Genomic DNA, 22,382 nt, shown 5'->3' on the forward strand with positions numbered 1-22,382 from the left:
TCACGCATTGATGTTCTAGCGGGTGACGGATGGATCGCTCATGAATTGATCAGAGACCGTTCTTCCAGCTCTCGCAGAGTCATCCTCGGATTGACTTTCCTTTGTGAGTGCTTCGAAGCCGGGGATCATGAATTCCGCCGGCCAATCAAGTATAGACATGTCGGCAGCATGCTTCCGACGCCGACGATTGGAAGTTCATCCTTCCGATCGGGTGATGCATATCATCATCGGTCGGGGCAGCCAGGGATCGTTCTGAGGTCTCCCGGAAAGAGCCATCCTCGTGGTAGATTTCGAGCTTGACTGGACACATTTAGTCGTCTCCCGACCCTCGCTGCCGGTTGGATTCAGCGAGACGTGTCTGCTACCGCTTAAATATCAACTCTCAGAGTATTTTAACGGAACCCGCAGAAACGAACAATGACGTCCCTGAGCGCACGCTGGACGCTCTGTGACAGAGTTATACGCTCGAATTACTCACTCGAAAATGTTGGTTCCCGTCCATTGGCGAGCCGAAATGTCTCCTGCAAGCTAAATTGGCCAGCCTAGTCTCGGAAGAGGGATAAGCGACATCTACCATCTGAGCCTTAAAAAGTTTCGCCAAGTAAACTTGGCACTTGCGTTGAACTTCAAATTCACCAAACGGCCGACTTTCCCTCATTTCCGAGACATCATCCAAAAAACCTCCGAGAGTTCCCCATGCTCTGGCTCATCTCCCATCCCGCTCGCTCCCTTGAGGACTTCTATTCCGCTACAAGTCATTCCACATTGTAGACATTTGCATTCCGCTCGATTCTTGATCCGAAACCCGTGCTCCTCCTCATGGTTCCCCTCCCCGGTCGTTCTGAAAAGTGTGTCCAGAAGAGGGTCTGTCGCATAGGTGCCATACATGAAGAATTGAGATGCTTTGATCATGCGCCGGCAGCGGCGCCGTCTCAGCTCTCAGAGGATCTGGGAACAGACAGGGAAACGAGCTCCCTAGTCGTAGGTGTTATCAGGAAACCTCTTTGATGCTCCTGTCCCGAAGGAGGTGGATGACAAAATCTCGAAACAGATAGTAGGGCAGCCGGTCGAAAGAGCGAGCCGACCGCATTGGAGATTCAGGAAAACGTAGTCCGTCGTCGTCCTCCACGCCCCTGGGTTGTGGACCTTTCCTTCTTAAGCTAAAGTGGCAAAGCTTGTCCTGTGGTGTCCCACCGTGAGCGCGGCTGTTGCCAAAGGCGCCGATTTGGCCGAGTGCTGCCAAATGATCATTGAGCTGTCGACATCAGTGCTGAAAATCTACTGGCAACACATCGAGCGTGTAGCTTGCGGGGGCTCGCGGGTCGCCGAGTTTTCGTCCGTTCTTGGAGGGACCACTGCTCACGTGCTCCGAGTAGCCCGGAGCCCCGGGCTCGAGCCCGAGTATCGGCCGGGACTTCCAAGCGAGCTAGAGGGGTGAATATCGTAGGTGTCACCATCGTCGATCCTGGGGAAAAGATGATTCCTTGGAGAACCCTACGCCAGTGAGCATCCAGCTCCGTCCGCTGACGCTGACGCATTTTTTACGTCTGAAGATAAATTGTCGGCAGACTTGTCCGCCCAATTAGCAGAAGCAAGGAGCTTGAAATGAGCTCGTCGAGTGCGTTACCTCATGGGGCGTTCACCTCGAGAGATCCTCTGGAAAAAGGCAACGGAGCGACTAAGCTCGCCTGGATTTGCGAGAAGAAGAGACGTGAATGAACTTATTTCCTTTGCTCGTTCCAGGTTTCAGACGCCATGATGCAAATCTGCCTTTCGCGCGGCGCACTCGTGGTTTTTCTCATCGTAGTTGTAGGCCTCGTCGCCGTGCAAGCTCAACCTTCACCGAATCGGCGAATACAACTACAGGTAATGGCTTAGCGCGAACGGGCGTAAAGAGGCTCGTCCCGATCGAACACGATCGCAGTTCCTGTCTTGTCAGATATTCGAATGGATTATGATCGGTAATGAGCCGCTGAGGAACTATTCCGACATAGCTGCGGCCCACGCTTTGCGTGGACACGTTTCTGTTTCGCTTCCCCCTCATTCCGATCAATCCTCCAGTTTTCCTCTGGGAACTGCGCTCGCGAGGAATCCCCTAAATAATGACACTACGGGATTCCGAGAGCTGTGGTAGCGGCTGATCACCGCGTTCACGAACGACTCGAATGGAAGAATCGTGGCGCTCACGGATCCTTTCCCGCACCGATTCCAGGAGCTGCTCGGGCGACCTGTGGCGGGAGGAGGCGTCCAAAAACGACCATTCTGCAATGCTTTCACCGGCTGCGCAGGTAAACGCGCGCCGTTTGCTCTACCCCTTGGAGATCGACAACGCCTCCGGTTCCTGAGGAAGTTCAATACCATCGATGCGCCGGTCAGTTTTTCAGAACGACGGATTCGGTCTTTCGTGTAGGAAGCGTACGTGGGAGCCTCATTATCATCGATCCCTCCACTGTTTGGGTTGATCGAATAGACTGCTTCGTGTGTGTTCATGTTCTGTGAATGATTTTAGGACTCTGACGAGTACGTCATAGATAATGCCAACTATGAGCGAGACTTGCTCCAGGAGTGAAGAACATCGTGCACAGCGAGGACAGGGAATTCAACACATTTGATCATTGTACGTCGGAGCGAGACAAATTTCCTCATTTGGCAGAATTATTTTTGAAGAGACTTTGCTTCGCTTGGTTGTGTTTGCCCGTTCGACCCGAATGTATTCGATCAGCACGGCTCTGAATGCGTTGAATATCGGCATATGAATCGCTGCATGAACTCCTCTCGGAAGCGATTAAAAACCTCCCGAGAGTGACGATCGAGAACTTCCTCGATGCATGTGGTAAGGGACGGAGGCGTTTGCTCGTTTAATTTATCGTGATGATTTCCAGGATTGGGCTGTTTTTCGTGGCGATAACAGCGGAACACCACAGTCGAGGAGGACGAAGAACACCGAACGGAGACTCGAGGCGTTGGGTTTCTTCAGAGCAGCTGCAGATGAGGACAACAACTATTTGTGATCGCAGTCACAGCAAATAGCATCCCATCCGTAGAAAATAACGGCGTCGAATGAAATCGCAAGCATCATAGTTCATCGCGTTCTTCCTGTTATTATTTTCCCCTGGGACTCCACGAGTAGAGTCCCAAATGCCGAATGATCGATCCTTGGCGATCGGAAGTTCCGAGAATTTTCTAGAACAGGAGCGTGAGGGGGGGAGTGATGCTCATTCCTTAGGATAGAGCTGCGTCGGCAACATGGATCGGGAAAGTCATCAGCGACTTCTCCTCAATCGTGTTGCGAAGCGAAGTAGTCACGATCCCGTTTCGAGAGTCCTGTGGGACTTGTTATAATTCTTCGAGGTATATGGGTTTCAGCTTCCCTCCAGATGTAGGCAAAATCCCTTAGAATCCGCGGGGACGTACAGGCTTATCCTCGGGGGCCGCACCACGGTGGTGCCAGAGAACTATAACGATATCCAGAGGAGCGTCCGTCTAGTCATATTTTCCGCTCTATCATATCGAGGAGTGAGTGAAGGATCTCTGGGTGGAACAAGGAAACGAGCTCGGTAATCGACGTTGCGGTGGACATGATCCCGTCAGGCTTAGTTACAGTATCTAGTGGCCCTGGAACGAAGGCTGAGATCGAGTTTGATGCCGAATAAAATAGTGTCATACTTATATCATCCATGAACTGTTTTGATTGCAAATGTGAGCCTGCTTCACAATTATAGTTAGTTAAGCGTATCGGTAGAACGTCAGTGCAGCAATCAGATCGACCGGCACCACCCTATACATACATCGACTATCAGATGGAATCGACGGGGTAGACAGGCCCCGACGCCTCTGCCGGGGTCGTGACTGGGAACGGACGAAGGATATAAGAAATTTCACGTTGGTGCTTTTCGCATGGAAATGGCTACCGTTCCGGCTTGAGGTTCAGCCGTAGAATCAAACCAAGGTCTAAAACTCCGATATTGATTCTTGTGAAGCCAGCCCCTGCTCATAATGTACCCGCGAGTTGAGGCCCCTAAGGGGTTTCATGTCAAATATTCTCATTATCCGAGGCGTTTAGTTGCACAAACATCACTGCATAGCTATTGACCACGAATTTATGGAGGGCGCCTCCTCCGCCCACGCAGTCCCGGAGATCATTGTCGGACAAGGGAACCATGATCGCAGAAATTTCCCTCACAGGAACCCCAAGAGGTACTCTGACGGAAACCCTGACGGAATCCCTAACGGAAACCCTGGCGGACTCCGGAATCGCAGCTTGGCGGGGGCCCTGAGGTCATGATCAGCCAAAGCAAAGCCCACACTTGACAAAAAAGAATGCCGCGGCATCTCTGAGCTGACGCCGAGCTCCGCAGACAGTCCCACGCCGGAGAGGCTGTCGGTTTGTGGACTGCCACCTCATCTCAATCTGATTTCCTCGATCAGAGTCACTCTTCTCGAGGAATTTCTCTCCACCGAGGAGATAATTTCGGAAAAATAATCACGAACACGACGCCGAGGCTGATGCCGAGGGGGGCTGGAGATCGAGGTTGAGTGGAGTGCTTGACCTCAGGAAAGTGGATCATGAAACGATGTCTGGAAGCGGCCGAGCTGGGCAAGCTGGGCGAATCTCCTGGGATGAACTTCGCAGAGATTTCCGAGGAACGCATCTCCACCATAAGTGAACCCGAGAAGGCGTGGGCAGCGCTCGCAAAATGCAGCCGAGGATCAATTTAGGTAGTCGGCGAACTTGTCGTCCTGCTCATTGACGCTCATTGGCATTGACGCGTCGGATGCGGCACCCACCTTCGTTAGCCGATGCAGCAGGCGCCCGTGAGCTGATGCGACCCCGGAGAGAGTCTCCGAGTGTCGCGCCGAGGCTCGGGGGAGGCATCATTTTTTATTGTGACTCGTCACAAAGGGTTTCGGTTCAAATCAAATCAGAATCGCTTACAGGATGCGAAGTTCCTTTTCCGTGGCGTCGCGTACAGTGTTGGCTTACAACCCGAGAGTCGGATCGAAGCTCTCGCGGCGGCGATTCGAAGCCTTCCAAAGATAGTTCGACGTCTCCTTCATTCACCAGTAACTCGATTCGGATGCTCTCTAGCTCTGAAAACCCAACCGGAAATGGTAACGAACGGGAACACGAGCTGACTTTCTCGAAAAAGCAGCGTCACTGAGGATACCTGAGCACGTATTTTTTCCGTTCGGAAGCTTTGCCCCCGGAGTTCGCTGACCTGAAGAATTCTCGGGTTAGAGTCGTTCAACTACCTTCCGCCCGCCGAAGAGCTGGACTCCAGGATTTCGTATTTCTAGTTGTCCGCAAATTATCCCGTCCGCTCACTGGCACTTGGGCGGGCTCCGCTGCGCCGTACAGATTGCTCGAAAGCTCATGGGGCCTAATAAGAGTACATCTCCAATCAGTATCGAAAGGCTGAGCCCTTGGAGTTGCTTGTCATGTCCGGATCATTGGAAATTAGCTTGTTAGCACTCGTTAATAGGCGGAAATGGCAATCCTCACACGGGAGACGTTCGTGATGCTTAAGTTCGTTAGCTTGAAAGATTGACCGTCTTTCTGGCTTCTGCTTCTCATCTCGTTCGACAACAGCAAGGACAATCCTCGATTTAGGGCCGGATCGGTCGCGAAATAGGAACAAGGTTGCAGACGTGGGAGAAATCTCTTTGCGGTGACTGTTCAAGACCGTTGAGAATGGAGGAAGTTGGCTCCGGTCACGATTGCCGACTGAACAGCGGCGTACCAAAGCGAAATCGTCAAAATATAGGAAATTAGAGAGGTAGCCTCTTGTTAAGAGAGGTGGTGGCTATCACACTAATTTGAATCACTTCTCACATTTTTCCTGAGTCTGCCACTGCGACTCAATTGTCGCGCCACCCATTACAGGTGATGAAAAGGAATCTTGCTCCAGGAGATTCCCGTCTCCCGAAAGCATCACCTTGGTATGAAAACTGGAAAATTCGACGTGCGCCTTTGTTTGAGATCGGTCGCAGTCGACAGGTGAGACAATGAACCATTTATATAATAAAAAATCGGGCATAGTCAAAATTCCTCCAAGGGCGACGCCCCCGAAATCGAAATGAAATCCGGTCACTAATTATTATTGATTACTAGGTGAGCGAGAGGCATGGCCTCCACCCTCACTGACCGAGGGAAGCCACGTGCTCCCGACAATCGGAGACACTCCGTTCCCCGTATTCGGAGGAGAGGACGGATCCACGGCCACAATTTTTCACCCTGCAGCGGCCTCTACTAAATCGAAGGGAGGGCCTGCAGCTGTCAACAACCTCTTATCACAGAGTTCCCCAATGATGCCAAAGCATTGCGAAGCGTGTCTGACTGAACGCTTGGGTAAAATCTGACCTGGAAGAGACCTGTCTGGGATGAAACGAAGGAGTTGATATCTCTCTCGAAACGTTCTCATTCCGATAAAAACAATTGACGGATCCGAGCGGTGTCTCCACTTTTCCATTTCGAGCGGAATCTGATATCCTAGAGTTGAGTCGTGTGATTGACGTCTCTCGAGTCTCGAGCGACCGGAATATTGTCGACACCGCGCAGTTTGAAATCCGGCGTCTTGTGAACAAAGTACGTGCCACCGGTAGAGCCTCACAGAAACGCTGCGGGAGGGACCGTTGTCCGAATACCGTTATATAACAGCTCTCTTGACGCTGCCTCTTGGAACCGAAAAGTATTCCGAAGCTCGAAACCCGTTTTTCAAGCGACTGAAGAGTCGTTCGACTGACATTCGGCCTGTCGAAGACGCCCGGAGCAGAAGTTGCGGTTACTGGAACGACGCGCCTTCTGTACTTCTGTGTTTTTCCAATAGTCGATGCGCACACCCGGCTCACGCTCGCGTCCTGTCCGATGGTGTATCTGAATCGATGATCTTCAAAGGAGAGCTTCCTTGATTCCGTTGTGGCGGAATATCCCGACTGTTTTTGAAAACGGGACGTCAGGAGCCCTGGCTCCACAAAATTAAGAGAGGCACCGAGATACTCTTCGCGTTGGTGGAAATCCCTCTTGGAGACTGATTCTCTCGGAGCCTTGGAATCTTTTTTCGGATGGGAGAAATTCCCCTACGAGTTCGGTTTCATTCGAAAGTCTTTTTGGTGACATCAGTACTCAAGCTTGTCTGACGTATAATGTTCGAACGAAAGCCGTCCCCGAGCGATTCACAAGTCAAAATTGTAAAATAATTCGGAGTTCTGCCCGAGTGATTCCAAGGTGTGCTTGTCGCATTTCCGAATCCGACGTCTGAAAGTAAGCGTAATCGAAGGGCCTCGTTTTCTTCGCACACAATATTTCCCCTCTGATGGGACGAGGAGTCTCGAATCCGGGCGCCGACAGCGAAGTTGACCCATCGATGGACCGGGTAGGATCCGTCTCTGACTCCCCACCATCGAAACTCATTTCAACATGATCAGGGCGAGCCCCACGAGTTCCCGATTGGATGCAAGTACATATCTATAACGGGAAGGTATCTTTCTGTCAGAAACACTTTGACATCCCTTATCGCTTTTAGACGAGGATTAATGAGAAGTTTCTGAGTAGAGCAAGCGACATCGTGATAAGCGCAAAGTTTTGTTTCGATTAGATTAGTTGTTGATACTCGACACTTCCGTCTCAACGATGGACAGAGGGACGATTTTCTGTCGCTTCAGTTTTCTCGGCGATACTGAAGCCGTTTGGTTACTTTCGCTCAGAATCATCCAGAAGCGTCGAAATATTCTGTGCTTTTCAACTTAGTCCGGCTCCGAGATGCAAGCAATCAGCACAGCGGTCGGGGCTTCCGTCATACGTTCGACCGGAGTTTCTGGAAATTATTCCTCTACCCATGTCATTCACCCTAGCTGTCCGCGGGAGCGGTCGTTTAAAACAGGAGAACGCCCTGTCAGTAGATGGATTCACACTTTCTATGCGTCTGTCCTAGATAGAATGATCCTTTCTTTTTCATCACTCAGCTGGCAGCATTCAATTCGTCCTAGAAAAGTTTCCGCTTGGATTTAATGAGGACGGTTGCAAATCCTGCGTAACAGAGTCGCAAACGTGATAGGAAGCACGATCCGCTGGAATCCCTCATGGAGATTCACACAAGAGTTTTCTCCGCGTGGAGCCGGACCAGATCCTTTTCCCGTGTAAAAAACGAATGTTTGAGTTTCCAGCGTCGGTCAGGGGGGAGGGGGGAGAAAGCTCCTAATTTCGCTTTCCCTGGAGACACCAGAAGCTCGTCCCGATTCATTTGACTCGGAACCGTCGATCATGGAAACCGTCGTTTACGCAGAATATGATTTTGTGGTACAACATATATAGTGCCTTGCCGACTTTTTTGGTGCCGGGTGTAGATCGTGGCCGCCACCTGTATACTGGATGTGAGAAGAACGTCGCAAGGGAAACAAGTGGAAGAAGGAAAAACCGCGGCCGCAACTCTGCAAGAAAGGGTTGACCCAGGATAAAAGCGGACAGTTCCCGAGAAATTAGACCGATAGCTGTTCGAAGATGCGTCTCTGTTTATTTGTCAGCGCTCTTTGCGTAGCTCGATTGGCCGCCAGTCCTCTCGTCTATAAAACTGTTAATACTGGTAAGATTGCCTGATATTTTTTTCTTCGTCTCTGAAATTGCTCAGTATCCACGTCTACGCCGACTTTCCGTGTCGCGAATTACGAGCAGGAGCTCATGTGATTTCTTCGTCGCCCAGTCGAAACCTTGTGAAATTTTTCCAGACGGTCATGACTACAAGGTGGTGTGCTACTACGGCTCCTGGGCGGTGTATCGCCCGGAGAACGGCAAATTCCCAGTAGAAGAAATCGACCCGAATGTGTGCACTCATTTAATTTACGGGTTCGCCGGACTGGGTCATGACAATCGGATCAAATCTCTGGATTCGTGGAACGATTTGAAGGACAACTACGGCAAAGGAGCGTTTGAGAGATTCACCACGGGATTGAAGGCGAAAAACCCGAAACTGAAGACTATCATTGCCATCGGTGGATGGAACGAGGGTTCGATGAAATATTCCTCGATGGCTGAGAACGCCTCTTCGAGAAAGTGAGTACGGAGCATTCGAGTCGGCTCCGATTTCGAAATGAACCTCTCGCCCTCGCGCAGAAAACGACCCAATACAACATGAATTACATGGAGTTTTAAATTCGAATTTTGCAGAGTGTTCATCGATTCGGTTCTCGACTTCTGTAAAAAATACAACTTTGATGGTCTCGATATGGACTGGGAGTACCCCGCATCCAGGGGTGGGAAACCTGAGGACAAGCGTAATTTCGTGGCTCTGCTGAGAGAACTGAAGGACGCCTTCAAACCGGACAACCTCCTCCTGACCGCCGCCGTATCGGCTGGGAAGCATTTCATGGATCCAGCCTACGATATCCCACAGGTTTCCAAATACTTAGATCTCATCAACGTCATGGCTTACGATTTCCACGGTGGATGGGAAACGAAAGCCGGTCATCACGCTCCGATGTTCTCCAGACCCGACGAGCCCGCCGACGAACAGATTTTGAACTTGAATTACTCAGTGAACTACTGGATCTCACAAGGAGCTTGTGCCAAGAAAATCATTCTCGGCATGGGACTCTACGGGAGATCGTTCACCCTGCGACGATCCGAAGACCACAAGCCCGGCGATGAAGCTCCCCAGAAGGGCCGGGCTGGGCCCTACACCCGAGAGCCTGGATCTCTCGGTTACAACGAAATTTGCGCCGACCTCAAACGCGGCGGCTGGACGGTCGAACGTGATCCATACTTCATGGCTCCCTACGCCTATAAGGAGCGCCAGTGGGTCGGGTATGATGACATTGAGTCGATCGAAGTGAAAACGCGCTTCGCCAAGACTTTAGGCTTGGGAGGTGGCATGGTTTGGTCCATCGAAACCGACGATTTCAAGGGGACCTGTCACGGATACCGTTATCCGATGCTCTCGGCGATCAATCGCGTGTTCGCCGAAGCTGGAACCCCGTCACTCCCAGTACCCCCACCAGCACCTCCGACAACGCCCGCTCCTCCAACGACGGCGTCAACCGAGAAAACGTGGTGGCCCCGTCCCTCAACAACGCCGTCTCCGAGCTCGACCGCTTCCACTACAACCACCGAGAAAACGTGGTGGCCTCGCCCCTCAACTTCGACGATGAGCCCTTCTACTCAATCAAGTTCCACCACATCGAGACCCTCGACGACCTCGTCGACCACCCCGGGCACTGGGCAAGGAAGTCCGACCACACGGGCTCCGGCAGGAAAGGATAAGAACTACAAATGCAAGAGCCAGGGAATGTTCCGCGACGAAACGAATTGTCGGGTCTTCTATGAATGCGTTCAGGGTATCGATGGACTCGATGCGTTCCGCAAAGAATGTCCTTCGGGAACAGTTTTCAATCCGGCGAATAATCTTTGCGCTTGGCCTCATGACGTACCAGTATGCAAGGGCTACGTCGCTCCCATTGATCACGACGTCAAGCAGGAGATTGCCGCCTCCTGAAGGATATCATTACGTGATCACCTATTTATTGTATTACATAAATGAATTTATTTATTGAATATACGATGTACATTAAAGTAGGACCATTTCAATGAAGTCGTGTCTTCGGTTCGATGGATTCGGCTTCGCTCGGACAACCTGGTCGACAAACGAGCGCCTTGGGGGGCCGAATTCGGATCTAGAAACTAAAAGTATACCGAAATTCTCCGGGAGGAGGGGCGGTCCTCATTCATCGGGCGGATCTTGGAGGATAGAGAAATCGGGAAACAGTTTCAGTGGATGGGCACTTCCCAAGGTAAGGAATTCACGTGCTCCTACCGCTAAGACCGGGAAACTTCTATCGCGTCTCGATTGTGTGAGTAAATAGCAGTCTCTAGTGTACCACTAATCATTCCTCGGATCGTCACGATATTATATGCCAGTGTGAGCGGCCAGACTCAAATCCCTCGATCGTGAACCGGAGAGATCTAGGCTCTCCGGATTACTATTTAGGGGCGAGATCCGTCTCATGATACCCGGACCGCCCGAGTTAGAACGTTGTCGGTGATAATGCATTCAGCTCCCGGGAGGCGCGGTGATCCGGAGCTCAAGGTCTTCAAGATATGATCGAAAAATAAGAGCTGTGATCCCCCGTCGAGCCGTCCACAGTGACTGCTCTGAAGGTCATGAACTTCCGCGTTTAGGAGGATCCTCTATGGGTGATCCTTGGGACATTGGGAAGGCAATCTTATTTTCTAGTATACCAGTCCCCGATAGGCGAAGTCTCTGAGGGAGGAGTTCAGAGTTTCGGGAACAGGAAATAAACATCGGAAGCTCTCGTCCGACGTCCTCTCATGCACCCTATTACGCTTCTTCGCGGGCTCGACTGCATTATGATGCCACAATCCATGTCAGAGAAACCTCGCCATAAGCCTTACCTCAGGAAGCGCCGTGAAGTACAATCGGATTGTGTAAGATTTCCTTTCTCAAGGCTTGCCGCCTAAGCAAGCCTCGTTCCTATGTTTGTTATTGCTTGTCCTGAGCGGCGGCGCCGGCGCCAGGAATTCTATTCGAGCCAGCTGACAATTTGATGAACTCGATCGTCCGTGGATGCGGAGACTTAGGAAAGCAGGTCTCGGGTATTTTTGGTTCCGGCTAATTTTATTTTATAACGGCTGGCAGAAACTTCTTGAACATCATTGTCATGTCGATTCATCCCATGCCGGCGAACCTCCCACAATTCCCGGAAATTCGTTTGGAAACTATGCTTCCGTCAATATAATTATCATTTCATACAGTATGTATATCACCATTTCGAGGATCGCCATCCCTTCAACGAGCCTCTGAGTGGCGTCTTTTCAGTGGGCCTGGAACATTTCAGCAATCGTGAACTTCAATCAGGTTCACCGATGCTATTGAACATGGTAATAGTCTACACTGATAATGAGATTGATGCTCCAAGCCGGTTCCAACAAGAAGATACACAAGCACCAAGCTCAGAATTTTTAGAGTAAAAGACGACCGTCTCGACAGACAGACGAGCAGTGACATCGACTGACATTGGGAATCTTCAGAGGGAACTATTTACAGGTAATCTTGGGGCTGATTGCTCCTTCACGAGACTTTTTGAAGATTTCAACACACGTTTGAGCTCGCGTCCAGTGGAAAACGGACCTAGCCGATGCTCATCTAGGAAACAGCCGCGGTAGACGGCTTAATAATGGACATCGATTCACGTACTCCGAATAAATACAAGCCAAGATTCGCTTCGGTGCTTGGGGAGGGGGTAAAAGTACGAGGGTACATTATTGGAAATGGCTGATTTGGGCGCTCGATTTCGGGATTGATCGAAGGAATCTTAGCTCACGAATAAAGTCACGACGTTCTTCGTTTCCGAAATTTAAGATACAACGGACTAGAGGAGGATGAACACAAATGCGTCGAGGAACACTAAGCTTGAGGGGCCTTTGAGGCATTGGTTTTTTCGATATCACACATTTCATTGTGATCTTCGCTGGTATCCGATTGTTTCACAGGTCTGTAGAAGAAGGCTAGCACGGCGAAGAAGATCATATCACCGAGCATGGCGAAACCGAAAACCATGAATTCCGTCGACTGCAAAGAGAAGAATGATTTGGATGCGTTCGATTCGGGCCTACAGTGGACCTACCATGCGGTCGAAAGAATGTTTGTGGGCATCCATACCTGTTTCTGGAGACCAACCTTCGCTACGATAACTACGAAAAGATTACCGACAGCGACGGTTAGGAGCCATCCTGCTTGCAAAACCGATTTCATACTCTTCGGCGCTTGTGAGTAAGAGAACTCGAGACCCGTGACGGAGAACATGACTTCACCGGCAGTGATCAGAATGTATTGCGGCGCTTGCCAACTGAGCGATAGGTTCGGCGACACTCGAGTGACATTGAATGAGCATGTATTATCTTCGTCGATGATGAAGGTGTATCCATAGCCGACCTCCAATCCGACAGTCGGACATTTCACTCCATCAGCGGAGAGGGTGTAGCTTGAAAATAGAAACTCAATCGGAATTCGGCCCTCGATCGAAGAACTGGTCGGTCTTTTCCCTATCCTCCTCCGAATCGAGGAGTAGGTTATCCTTACTACACAAAGAGAAGCCTGACAGAGAAGGAAGACGAGACTCGAGCGAAACGACGAGCCAAGCGACAGCCGGAATCGGCGAGGACTGCTTACCTGTGACCGGCGACGGCGGGAACTTCTGCCCTCATGAATATGAGCTGTTCCGACTCTGCGCTTACGACATCGTATGACTTGTTCAGGTGATCAGTGAGTTCGAGGCTCAGATTCTTGTCCAAGATGAATACTTTGACGTCAGCGTAGTTTCCCTTTCCCAGGGTGGGGATCTGCAGCGGGATAGGAGCAATTCGCGTAATCATCATTCATTAGAATAATCGGAATCCGATTGTGAAGTTCCGAGGAATCTCTCATTCGCTACGGTGGGAAAACAATACATTGCAAACACCGACCTCTGTCACGATTGCTCTCTCCGGTGCTTTGGAGATTATTTTCTCGAGGGCTGCTCTGTACGAGTTCGGAGGGGAGTACTTGAACTCCTTCACTTCTGGACACTGCGGCTTGAAATTGATCTCCTCTGGCCACGGTCTCGCAATTCTGAGGGAGTCTCGCGCGGCCAGGATTCCCGTTTCCTTCTGGTCGTTGATTACATAGCTCATCTCTAAGGAGCATGGTACACTGTTGATGAGAGTCATTGCGTTCGCATCTTGTTGCTCAACCGCGACTTGAAGCAGCATGCACACGAAGAACGATGCCGATGCCAGCAGGCCTCCCACGACCATTTTCTGAAGCGGCCTGAAATCGGACACTTTCGTGAAGGATCGATTCGGGTTATTCAATGAGGCTTCCGATACACTCAGATAAGGATGATGAATCCGGAATATTCGTATTCTTGAGGAAGACTTCGCAGGAAATCGACGTACTTTGTGAGCAAACCGATTTTCTGGAAAACCGGATAGATAATGTAACTGAACAAGGGTGCGAGGATCAAAATTAGGAGCGGGTTCAGCAATTGCATTTGTTCCGGCAATAGTGGGACGCCGAGAACGGACCAGCGCATCTGTGTAGCCTGTGAAGTCCAAGTCGAACCCTGCTGGTCGAATAACGCCCAGAAAATCGGCACAGGAATGAAAATCAGCATCACTCGGCAGACGGCTTTCACGTCTTCGATGAACTTTTGCTGGGAAGAGCAACGGATATCTGAATAAAATCGCTGCAATGGAAATTCTTGGAGATACATCACGTTGAATGGTATTGGAGAGAAAAATTATATTTACGTCATATTTGTCATCTGCGTGATCGAGCCAATGAGCTTTATTGCCGTTCTTCCCCCTGACGTTGTTCACTATCGCTCTCGAAATGCAGCCCCCCAGTTTCACAATGACGTTCTCTCCGGGAGGGTTCAACCGATAGTACGGACGTCCGCTCACGAATATCACTACGGGATAAACAGAAAACGAATTTCAGCCACAGGATTCTACCATCCCCTACTCTGATTGAGCACAGGCTCCCCTAAGTCAGGATGTCGCTCGAATGTACGCATCATAGGCTACGGAAAAGAGAGACTCAGCTCACCAACTGAAACGACCATCAATATGGCCGGTACTCCGAATGCTAAAGGGAAGCAGCTGTCTTGGCCATTGCACGGTGTCGCCCGCAACAATGGAGTAATAGCCGTAGATAGAGTAGATCCCGCGTTTATACACATGTAGAAAAATGAGAAGAACTGCTCCAGCCAGATCTCCTGCCCTTTGACGAACTGATCTCCACCGAAAGCAGCAACGCAGGGCTTGATTCCCCCCGTACCCAACGCGATCAGAGCGAGTCCGGTTATGGAGAGCAGTCTGTTCGCGGAGAAGACATGTGTTAAATGCATAAGTCCCGGTGGATAGAGATCGCGGACCGCATGAAATCCGCCATAAGTTTCTGCAGAGAATGAATAGCATGGAGAATCGATCTACTGAGGTAATGTGTGCCACGAGGCTCGCCACGTACCTTTGCATATATGGTCCGAGATCGAAAGCTCCGGCTGACAGTACTCCGTTCCCGATTGCGTAAATGATGGAGATGTAAAAAATTGTTCTGCAAAGAGGCCACATTCCCAAAATCAAGGAGAGGGATATGCACAGCGTTCAAAGAAGGAGTTTCCCTCAGCGAAAGTAGCGCTGAGAATCGGTGTCTCGAGCTTGGAGCAGGTGACTGGCGATTATCGATCGGCGAGTGACTGGTTTTCGGAAATCACGAAACTGAGCTCAGCTCATATTCTTTTTCATAAATCTGAGCTCGTAGAATGTTTCGCCAATTTTCGCTGGGAATTGAGGGGCGCGAAATCAGGCAGGTAGCGACTTGCTTCGATCAGATATTCAGCTATGCAGTAGTTGCCGAAAATGAATTGGGATCCACATGAAGGTGGAAGCACCAAGCCGACGTAGATGCGGGCCGGTATTAATACGGTAACATGCGACTTTAACGTTGCAGCTTCACCGTTCGTGCGCCGATTATGACCCATTTCAGTGTATGCGAAAGTGCACGCGAAGGTTTCCGAATCAGTTCTTTCCTCATTGCTCGTCCAAAATCTGGAGCTGAAGTTGATATTGAAAGTGTTCTTCCAAGGGAAGCCCGGCTCTGAATCCATCGGCAGAGATCGGGCGTGAATCCCGAGCGCTGTAAGAATTAACGGCACTCGAAGATCACCACAGATCGAGTATCACTTGCCCGCCCAGACGTTTCAGGGCAAGCGTGGGAATCCCCGAGAAAGAATGTTCCGCGAATGAGAGAGATTCAATCTTGTTTCAATTTGGAAGTGTCAGGCATTCAATCAATTGCTTTTCATTTGCGATCACCTCGCTTCGGGAACAATGCACGACAACTATTTAATGCTTCCAACCGAGTTTCGTAATATCAGCCCACGATTACGTGCTCACTGAGGGACACAGAGTAATGACGAGATCATTGAGACTATACTGGTTTTACGATCACCACAGGGCCTAGTACCGCAGAGGCCGAAGTCCAGGGATCGCCCGCATAGTTCCAGGATTCAAAGAAGCGCTTCTCGACAGGCGAATTCCAATTGCAGGGCTACACCGTTATTCGATCATTGTGAGATCGCTTCGACTTGTAGATTCCAATTCACAGAAATACACGATTCACGGAAGTTTCAGCCCGGAGAATAAACGTGACAGCCGCAAATAGGAACAAATTCGACCGTCCACGTGAATGAATAGATAGCAGCGGGAGCTTGCGGCGCGCGCGCGTTGTAAAAGCGCACTGAAGATCCTTTCAGACCGCCGCGCGGCGGTATCGTACGTCCGCACTAGGGTTAGGCTTTCGACCACTCGAAAGTATAGCCCTGTCATTTGGGCATCACACCATTGAAGTAGGTTTGGCTGGTCGTGGTCCTCGTGGTCGGTTCGTGACGTGCTGGAGTGATGAAGTACCGAGCCACCCGGACCCAACGAATCCATCAGAACTGACGAAAGCAATTCGTCCGAAATAATACAGGCTCAATTCACTTTGAAGTAAGTACAACCATGCTGTACGCAACGCAACCCTTGGAACGATCCTGCCCCCACACTGTCCGATTGCGCAAACGAGCGGAGATGTTGTTGTAAACGAAGTAACCCACACCGTTTCTTTCATGATCGCCGGCTGCGGTTCGCGACGCTCCGTCCACCCGTCCGCCCTCAGCTTTAGGAGGCGGTTGGTTAACTAAGCGAAAGTTTCTTCAGGGTTTCGTTTTCTTCGGCATCGCGTTCGGATGCACAGTCGTCACCTTTCCTTAATATCCGGCGGCTACGGCGCGGTGGTATGATTTTTCTCGATATCGTTCAGCTACGTTAATAGCCGTCTTTCTGCTCACTTGTATTTCCCCAGATACGAGTCCGCAATGATGGCTCCCAATAGAGGCATGAAATAGCAGGCCATGGTGAAACCATGATAGATTGATTTCGTATCAGCTTCTGAGTAGAGAAGAATTTTGGAGAGATAGATGAACAAAATCGCTGGAAAAGAATGAAAGACTCAAGTTACAATCCGATATGCGTACCTGCAATGATTTCTGCGCTCTCGGAAAATAATGTTGCGGAATCTCGGCATTAGAGATGCTTGCTCGGGCTTTTATGATTTTACAACTTCCAGGCTCTCGCTGTAAATAATCATCAACTTTTCATATACTCACTCCGCATTCCATAGTAGGAGAACCGCTCGCAGAATTCAGTGCAGATGATGAAGAAAACGGATTTGGGATACGTTCCCTTACGACCCTGTGGAGCACATAATTCCATGTTTAGACCCGGGAGCTCATATTTTGGGGATGCCGATCGATCGGCAAACGATGCAGAGCGTACGCGAATAAATCCGGATCGATTTGGCTTCGTCGCTGATTCTGATTCAGCCGCATCGTATATGAACCCTGGCACGGCTGCCCCGGTCGACGTCAGCAAAGATTCCCAACCCGAAACATCTTTGCTAATTTATTCAAAACGAAAAAAAACGCTTCCTGGAATTTTCATCAAGAGTCGCACTCTTCCGCCGCATTCGGCGGGAGCGTCCGCAGTCGGCGGGTTTCGCTAACACGAATGTAATATTATATGCTGAATCAATATTCATGATTCACCGAGACTGCCATTCACTCATTTCCGATTCGAAAACCTGCAGCAAAATCACGAGACCCCCGAAACCATGCGATCGGCTCCCCGTGGATCACCCTTCTCAGTTAAGGCTCTACTTCCGAGTGAAACGAGGCTGCTGATTAATTCTGAGGAATATAAAACGGAGCAGTTTCCGAAAGTCGGGACCGCACCCCAGGCACCTTCCTTCAGATCGTATGGATCGGAACCCAAGGACTGAACAATGAGCGTCACCGATGAGCTTCATCGATGCAGCGTGAGAAATCATCTTCGGGCAAAGCTTTTGCGGAACCGAGTCATGGCATCGTCACAGAATCGACTTATCGGATTGTCGTGGAGTAATTTGGTCAATGGTGGTTGCTTGCTTCCGAAAGTCAGCCCGATCAGCGCCGGACGACGGAATGATCGCTGCCACCGAGCTGAATGGACAGGCCAATTCACCGACTGACTGACAATGAGGAACTAAAGTTGCCGGCGTACGGGACCTGGAAAAAGCCGCGGAATCTTCGCAACTGAGAATCGTTCCAACGGATCGCCGCAGAAAGTATCCAGAGAAAGGGTTCCGACCGTGAGAAAAATTCCGAATTTTCGACACGTCTGGTGATTAATCCGCGAATTCTTCCGGGGCGCTCGAAGTCACGTGGAAGCCCATGACAGAGCACTGCGATCAAATCGAATCAAAATCGTGTAGCTCACTGATCATGTGCTCGAATCTCATTGAATCGAAATCCGATTATTCGCAGAACACTCCTACCATAGAAGTGCTGCGTCGCTTCAACACGTCCATGGTTATCCTGCGGTACTGGGATGAGGATTCGCGACGCGCATTTGCTCTACATGTTCCGACGTCATCTTCTGGGATTCATTAAACATGCCAGATGAGCCTGTTCCCGAATTTCAATCGATATTTTCAAAGCGCAGCCCGTGGAATTCCCGATTGGAACTCACCGAAACGGTCACGTTGAACTTGTGTGACTTCATAACCACATCGACGGTTCTCTAGAGATCACGGTTCAACTATATCCGGAAAGTCAGGTCTAATGCAACCAGACGTCTGCCCAAATAAATCTGTGAGAGTGAGTGAGTCTGTCAGGCATTGCCAATGTGGGTCAACGGATCTCGTATTGGTGTGATGTCTGTCACCTATATGAACTTTAAAAGCAGGCTATCCTATCTGTGAGCTCGAGGCACCTAATGGTTCAAAATAAGCTCCTCTTGTGGCTACCTCACTCCTGCCCTGACTTTCGGCGACGTGAGCGTAAGTCAGATAATGATGAGTGAAAAGCTCAGAGGATCTCGAGAAGGCAATACTCTGTCTCTGAGACAGTATCCGGTGAATTGGCTCAGCGGGCTCCAAAAATTATCCGTAACCACCATCGACTGCGATGAGCTCCGTGCAAGGCCCGCCAACATGAGGGCTGCATGGCATTGACCCATAAAATGTGGAAGTTCGCAGTGAGTTCCGACAGCTGACCCCTCCGACCTTGAGTATCTCCGAAGTTCCGAGCATTGGCGTTCTACGTTTATCCTTTTCGATACATATCGAAATCGATCGGGATATAGCTAGAGCCAGACGAATGCTGAGCATTCCGAAACATGGTCATAAGAATTCAGATGAGGTTTACGAGTGCGATCGAGCAGCTGGACCGAGAACTGATTGCCCACAGGACTTCTGTTTGATCGAAATTCTCCTCTTCCGAGCCGCAGAGAGTTCTCTTCGTTCTGGTCGTTTGTCGAGCGACCAAGCCACTAGGGCTGGATATTGAGAGACTTGCAGAGAGCTTGGGTCAGAGCCGTCACCACGGATAGGTTGAACTCACAGTTGAGAAATGCTCGAGATTGAGCTGCGCCCTCCTCTTCCACATAATTGAGATCTGGTCACAGAGTTCCAGAAGAAAACAACTATCCGATGGAGCGACTGCTACCCGAGAATATCTTCGAGAATCGGTACGTTGCAGAGCTCAACACCAGCAGCGCACACCTTTCTGAGAAGCAGCCAGGGCAGGAGAAACTTCCGATTGTCACAAAAGATGATGGAACGCCGCGGAAAGGCGAGACTCTCTCGGTGGATACGCTCAGTTCGAACGGAAATCGACTGTATGGCAGAGTTTTCCGTTTCGGGTCGAGCCACCGCTACGCAACGCACAACTACTCGGAGCTAAGGGTCACCCATTTCGAGACCCATATCATAATCATGATCTCTATGCTCAATCATCAAAATTCTTGGGGACCCATGAACCGTAGCTCGGGTCGAGATTAAACAGACACAGTATGAGATCGTTGATCTACTCTGAAAACACCCCTGTGCGATGTCCCCATGTCGGACAGGTCAACCAGAGTACATCGTCGTGAAAAGTTAGGCAATCGGTCACGGTCGATTTCCGGAATCGCATACGGAATTCCGAGTGGTCAGGTATACGGCCGTCCTCAGTGGCAGATATACGGGCAAAAAGGATATCGCGCATTAGGCAATGCCTTCTTCATTTGTGGCTCCCTCTCGGACCGCATTTTGGCGATTTGAGCGCGGGGGCAATATAAAAGCCTTCCGTGGATGCGAGCAAACGGGAAGGAGTCCTAATCCTGATCCTCTCGCTCGTACGCCGGCTCCACCCTGGGTTGAGGAGGTAATCCTTCAATTCTCCCACTTAAAGCTTTGATTGTGATGTATTGCCAGTCTCATTTCAGATTCAGAGGTCTCGGAACAGTATTAAGGTCGAAAGAAGACATCAAGTCCGGGAGGATACCGGAACTTGATACTGCCTTAGAGAAGGAGTTGTGATCTGTCGGTGTATCAAGCGTAATTCCCGAAACCGATGAGAATGTCGTAGGAGGCGCGAGTGCCTGTCTTATTTTCAAATTGAAACCATTTGAGGCCCCTCGATCGCTACAGTATCCGAGTGTTTTGGAGGAATTGAATGAGAAGAAGTCGTCAAGGCGTTTTCGAGCAATCTAGGGCTGTCCGATACTACTCTCCGGGGAGCGCAAGAGTGTGCGATGGGATGGATATTCTTTTGGAAGAAATTCCACCGAAGTAGAGGCTAGCGGATAATCCCGAGAATACCGGGCGAGTTTGACTCTCGAGAAACCGGGAGACAATCTAGCTTCGTGCTGTCAGGAGTTGCTGCGCGGCAACATTTGCGGGCCAATGTCGATGAGCCATCTGTACGCATTCAGTAAATTGTCGTCGTACTTGTCGATATCTCGGAACTCTGAAAACTACTTGAGCTTCGATGAGGATCCGAGACTCGAATCCATTTGCTCCGATCGTCAGGCCGTGCTCTGGCCGACGTCGGAAATCTGCCTCTCATTTCCGCGTCGACTGATCAATCAATCATCTGATCTATCAATGAGACAACATTTCAATATTCCCACATTCCGCGACGTAAAGCCTTGAATGGAAGCAGGCGAAAGTAATTTCGCTCCAGTGAGCGACAGCGTCACGCAACAGCCCTTTACATTTAGGAGAAACATGGATTCGCGCTTCGATACGAGGACTCGCCTCCCCTTGTAGTTTGACCATGGTTTTCATGGGTACGGAAACACGAAGTCTTCATTCGAGTAGACAAGTCGGTGAGGCTCGATCATCCTTCGCTGGATCACAAGTTCAACTCGCCAGAATCGCGTTAGGGAACGACTTTGTTCTGGACAACGATTTTCTTAGGTTTTCGAGCGGGCTTCTGCGTGGCGCCGCTTCAGGCAGTTTGCGAGCCAGAGCAAACTGCCTGAATGGAATCGCGCGCTCCCTCCTCAACCGTGTGACGGAAGAACCAGAGAGATGGGCTCTAATCCCGCGCTCACCCCGTTCATTGTACAGAGCGTAACTCGACAGCGGCCCCAAGCTACGCCAAACACTTTAAGATAAATAATAATTCTGCTCTCCACGCACCGCTCAACGGAAAACTCCCTCAGATTAAACAATTCAAAGCCGACGCTCCAAACACGGGACAGCAGAGCTCCGACGAACGGGAGACTTCTGTGTAAAAAAAATCACCAATAAAAAACAACGTCGTGCTTTTTCTCTGTAATGATCGATCAACTCAATTGGAGGACAGCGCTGTCTTGATTCCTTGGAGATGTCCAACTTACCTTGTCCGGGTCATCGTCATTGAGATCTTGCCTATGGGGATCGCTCTGTTTATCATCCACTTCAGTCATTCCGCCTGTCACTGAGTGACTGCTGCCAAAAGAGAGCTAACGCTTTCTGAACAGAACTTCGCGGAGAGAAAAAGCCTCTTTCACCCTTTGGATTGTCGTCACTGACAGCAACACACGAGATGCAGCGCTTTCCGTGGAAAGGAAATACATGACGACCCTCTCTGCAGTGTCGCCTCACGTTTCAAACGAATTGCGTGAGGCAGTCAACGTGGGTGTGAGTAAGTGCGACGCGATCAAAACCGCAAACCGATCAGGAGCATCGGTGGTAGTGGACACCTACCTACTACTAACCTTATGTGTTGACATGATCAGCTGTTCAGATCACATCGTTTTCCGACAAACGTTCGCGTTCGATACACAGGAGAGTGACTGATTTCGATTGCGCGTATCGTCAGGAAGAAACTTGAGCTCTATCGTCCGTGAATTAGTGAACTTGATCAACGGCTGATTCGTTCACGGGATCAGACTAGCGGCGGAGAAGGGAGAGCGCAGGGTCGTCTCACCGCACATTTCCGCGCGCTTGCCACTCTCTCTTGAGTGAACATAATCTGATAGGGACCGGAACTGTCAAAACGAGACC

The 22,382-nt window shown here is 50.2% G+C and overlaps 2 protein-coding genes across 2 annotated transcripts; one reads left to right on the plus strand and one right to left on the minus strand.

Moving 5' to 3' along the window:
- The first annotated feature begins 8,484 nt into the window (after nt 1-8,484).
- LOC100898197 (chitotriosidase-1) lies at nt 8,485-10,563 on the plus strand. Its single transcript, XM_003739649.2, has 3 exons — nt 8,485-8,579; nt 8,722-9,046; nt 9,161-10,563. Exons 1-3 carry the CDS (start codon nt 8,498-8,500, stop codon nt 10,482-10,484), a joined length of 1,731 nt encoding a protein of 576 aa, XP_003739697.1. The 5' UTR covers nt 8,485-8,497; the 3' UTR covers nt 10,485-10,563.
- A 1,206-nt stretch (nt 10,564-11,769) lies between these two features.
- LOC100898343 (solute carrier family 15 member 2) lies at nt 11,770-21,905 on the minus strand. Its single transcript, XM_003739650.1, has 12 exons — nt 21,734-21,905; nt 17,197-17,281; nt 16,879-17,020; nt 15,015-15,101; nt 14,595-14,863; nt 14,297-14,457; nt 13,943-14,199; nt 13,472-13,814; nt 13,179-13,348; nt 12,669-12,990; nt 12,460-12,578; nt 11,770-11,830 (listed from the first exon to the last, which is right to left on the minus strand). The coding sequence occupies exons 1-12, from the start codon at nt 21,800-21,802 to the stop codon at nt 11,770-11,772; spliced, it is 2,085 nt and encodes a 694-aa protein (XP_003739698.1). The 5' UTR covers nt 21,803-21,905.
- Between the last annotated feature and the right edge of the window lie 477 nt (nt 21,906-22,382).

This window comes from Galendromus occidentalis, unplaced genomic scaffold (assembly GCF_000255335.2).
Source record: "Galendromus occidentalis unplaced genomic scaffold, Mocc_1.1 scf7180000076574, whole genome shotgun sequence".
NCBI classification, from domain to species: domain Eukaryota; kingdom Metazoa; phylum Arthropoda; class Arachnida; order Mesostigmata; family Phytoseiidae; genus Galendromus; species Galendromus occidentalis.

Bases quoted from the DNA above. Each gene is read 5' to 3' on its own strand.
- LOC100898197 (XM_003739649.2), top strand. From the start codon at position 8,498: ATGCGTCTCTGTTTATTTGTCAGCGCTCTTTGCGTAGCTCGATTGGCC. The intron at 8,580-8,721 runs GTAAGATTGCCT...AAATTTTTCCAG, and splicing joins CTATAAAACTGTTAATACTG to ACGGTCATGACTACAAGGTG. The intron at 9,047-9,160 runs GTGAGTACGGAG...CGAATTTTGCAG, and splicing joins GAGAACGCCTCTTCGAGAAA to AGTGTTCATCGATTCGGTTC.
- LOC100898343 (XM_003739650.1), bottom strand. From the start codon at position 21,802: ATGACTGAAGTGGATGATAAACAGAGCGATCCCCATAGGCAAGATCTC. The intron at 15,102-16,878 runs GTGAGCAGAAAG...GCCTCTTTGCAG, and splicing joins TCGTATCTGGGGAAATACAA to AACAATTTTTTACATCTCCA. The intron at 12,991-13,178 runs GTAAGCAGTCCT...TCTATTTTCAAG, and splicing joins CCCGCCGTCGCCGGTCACAG to CTACACCCTCTCCGCTGATG.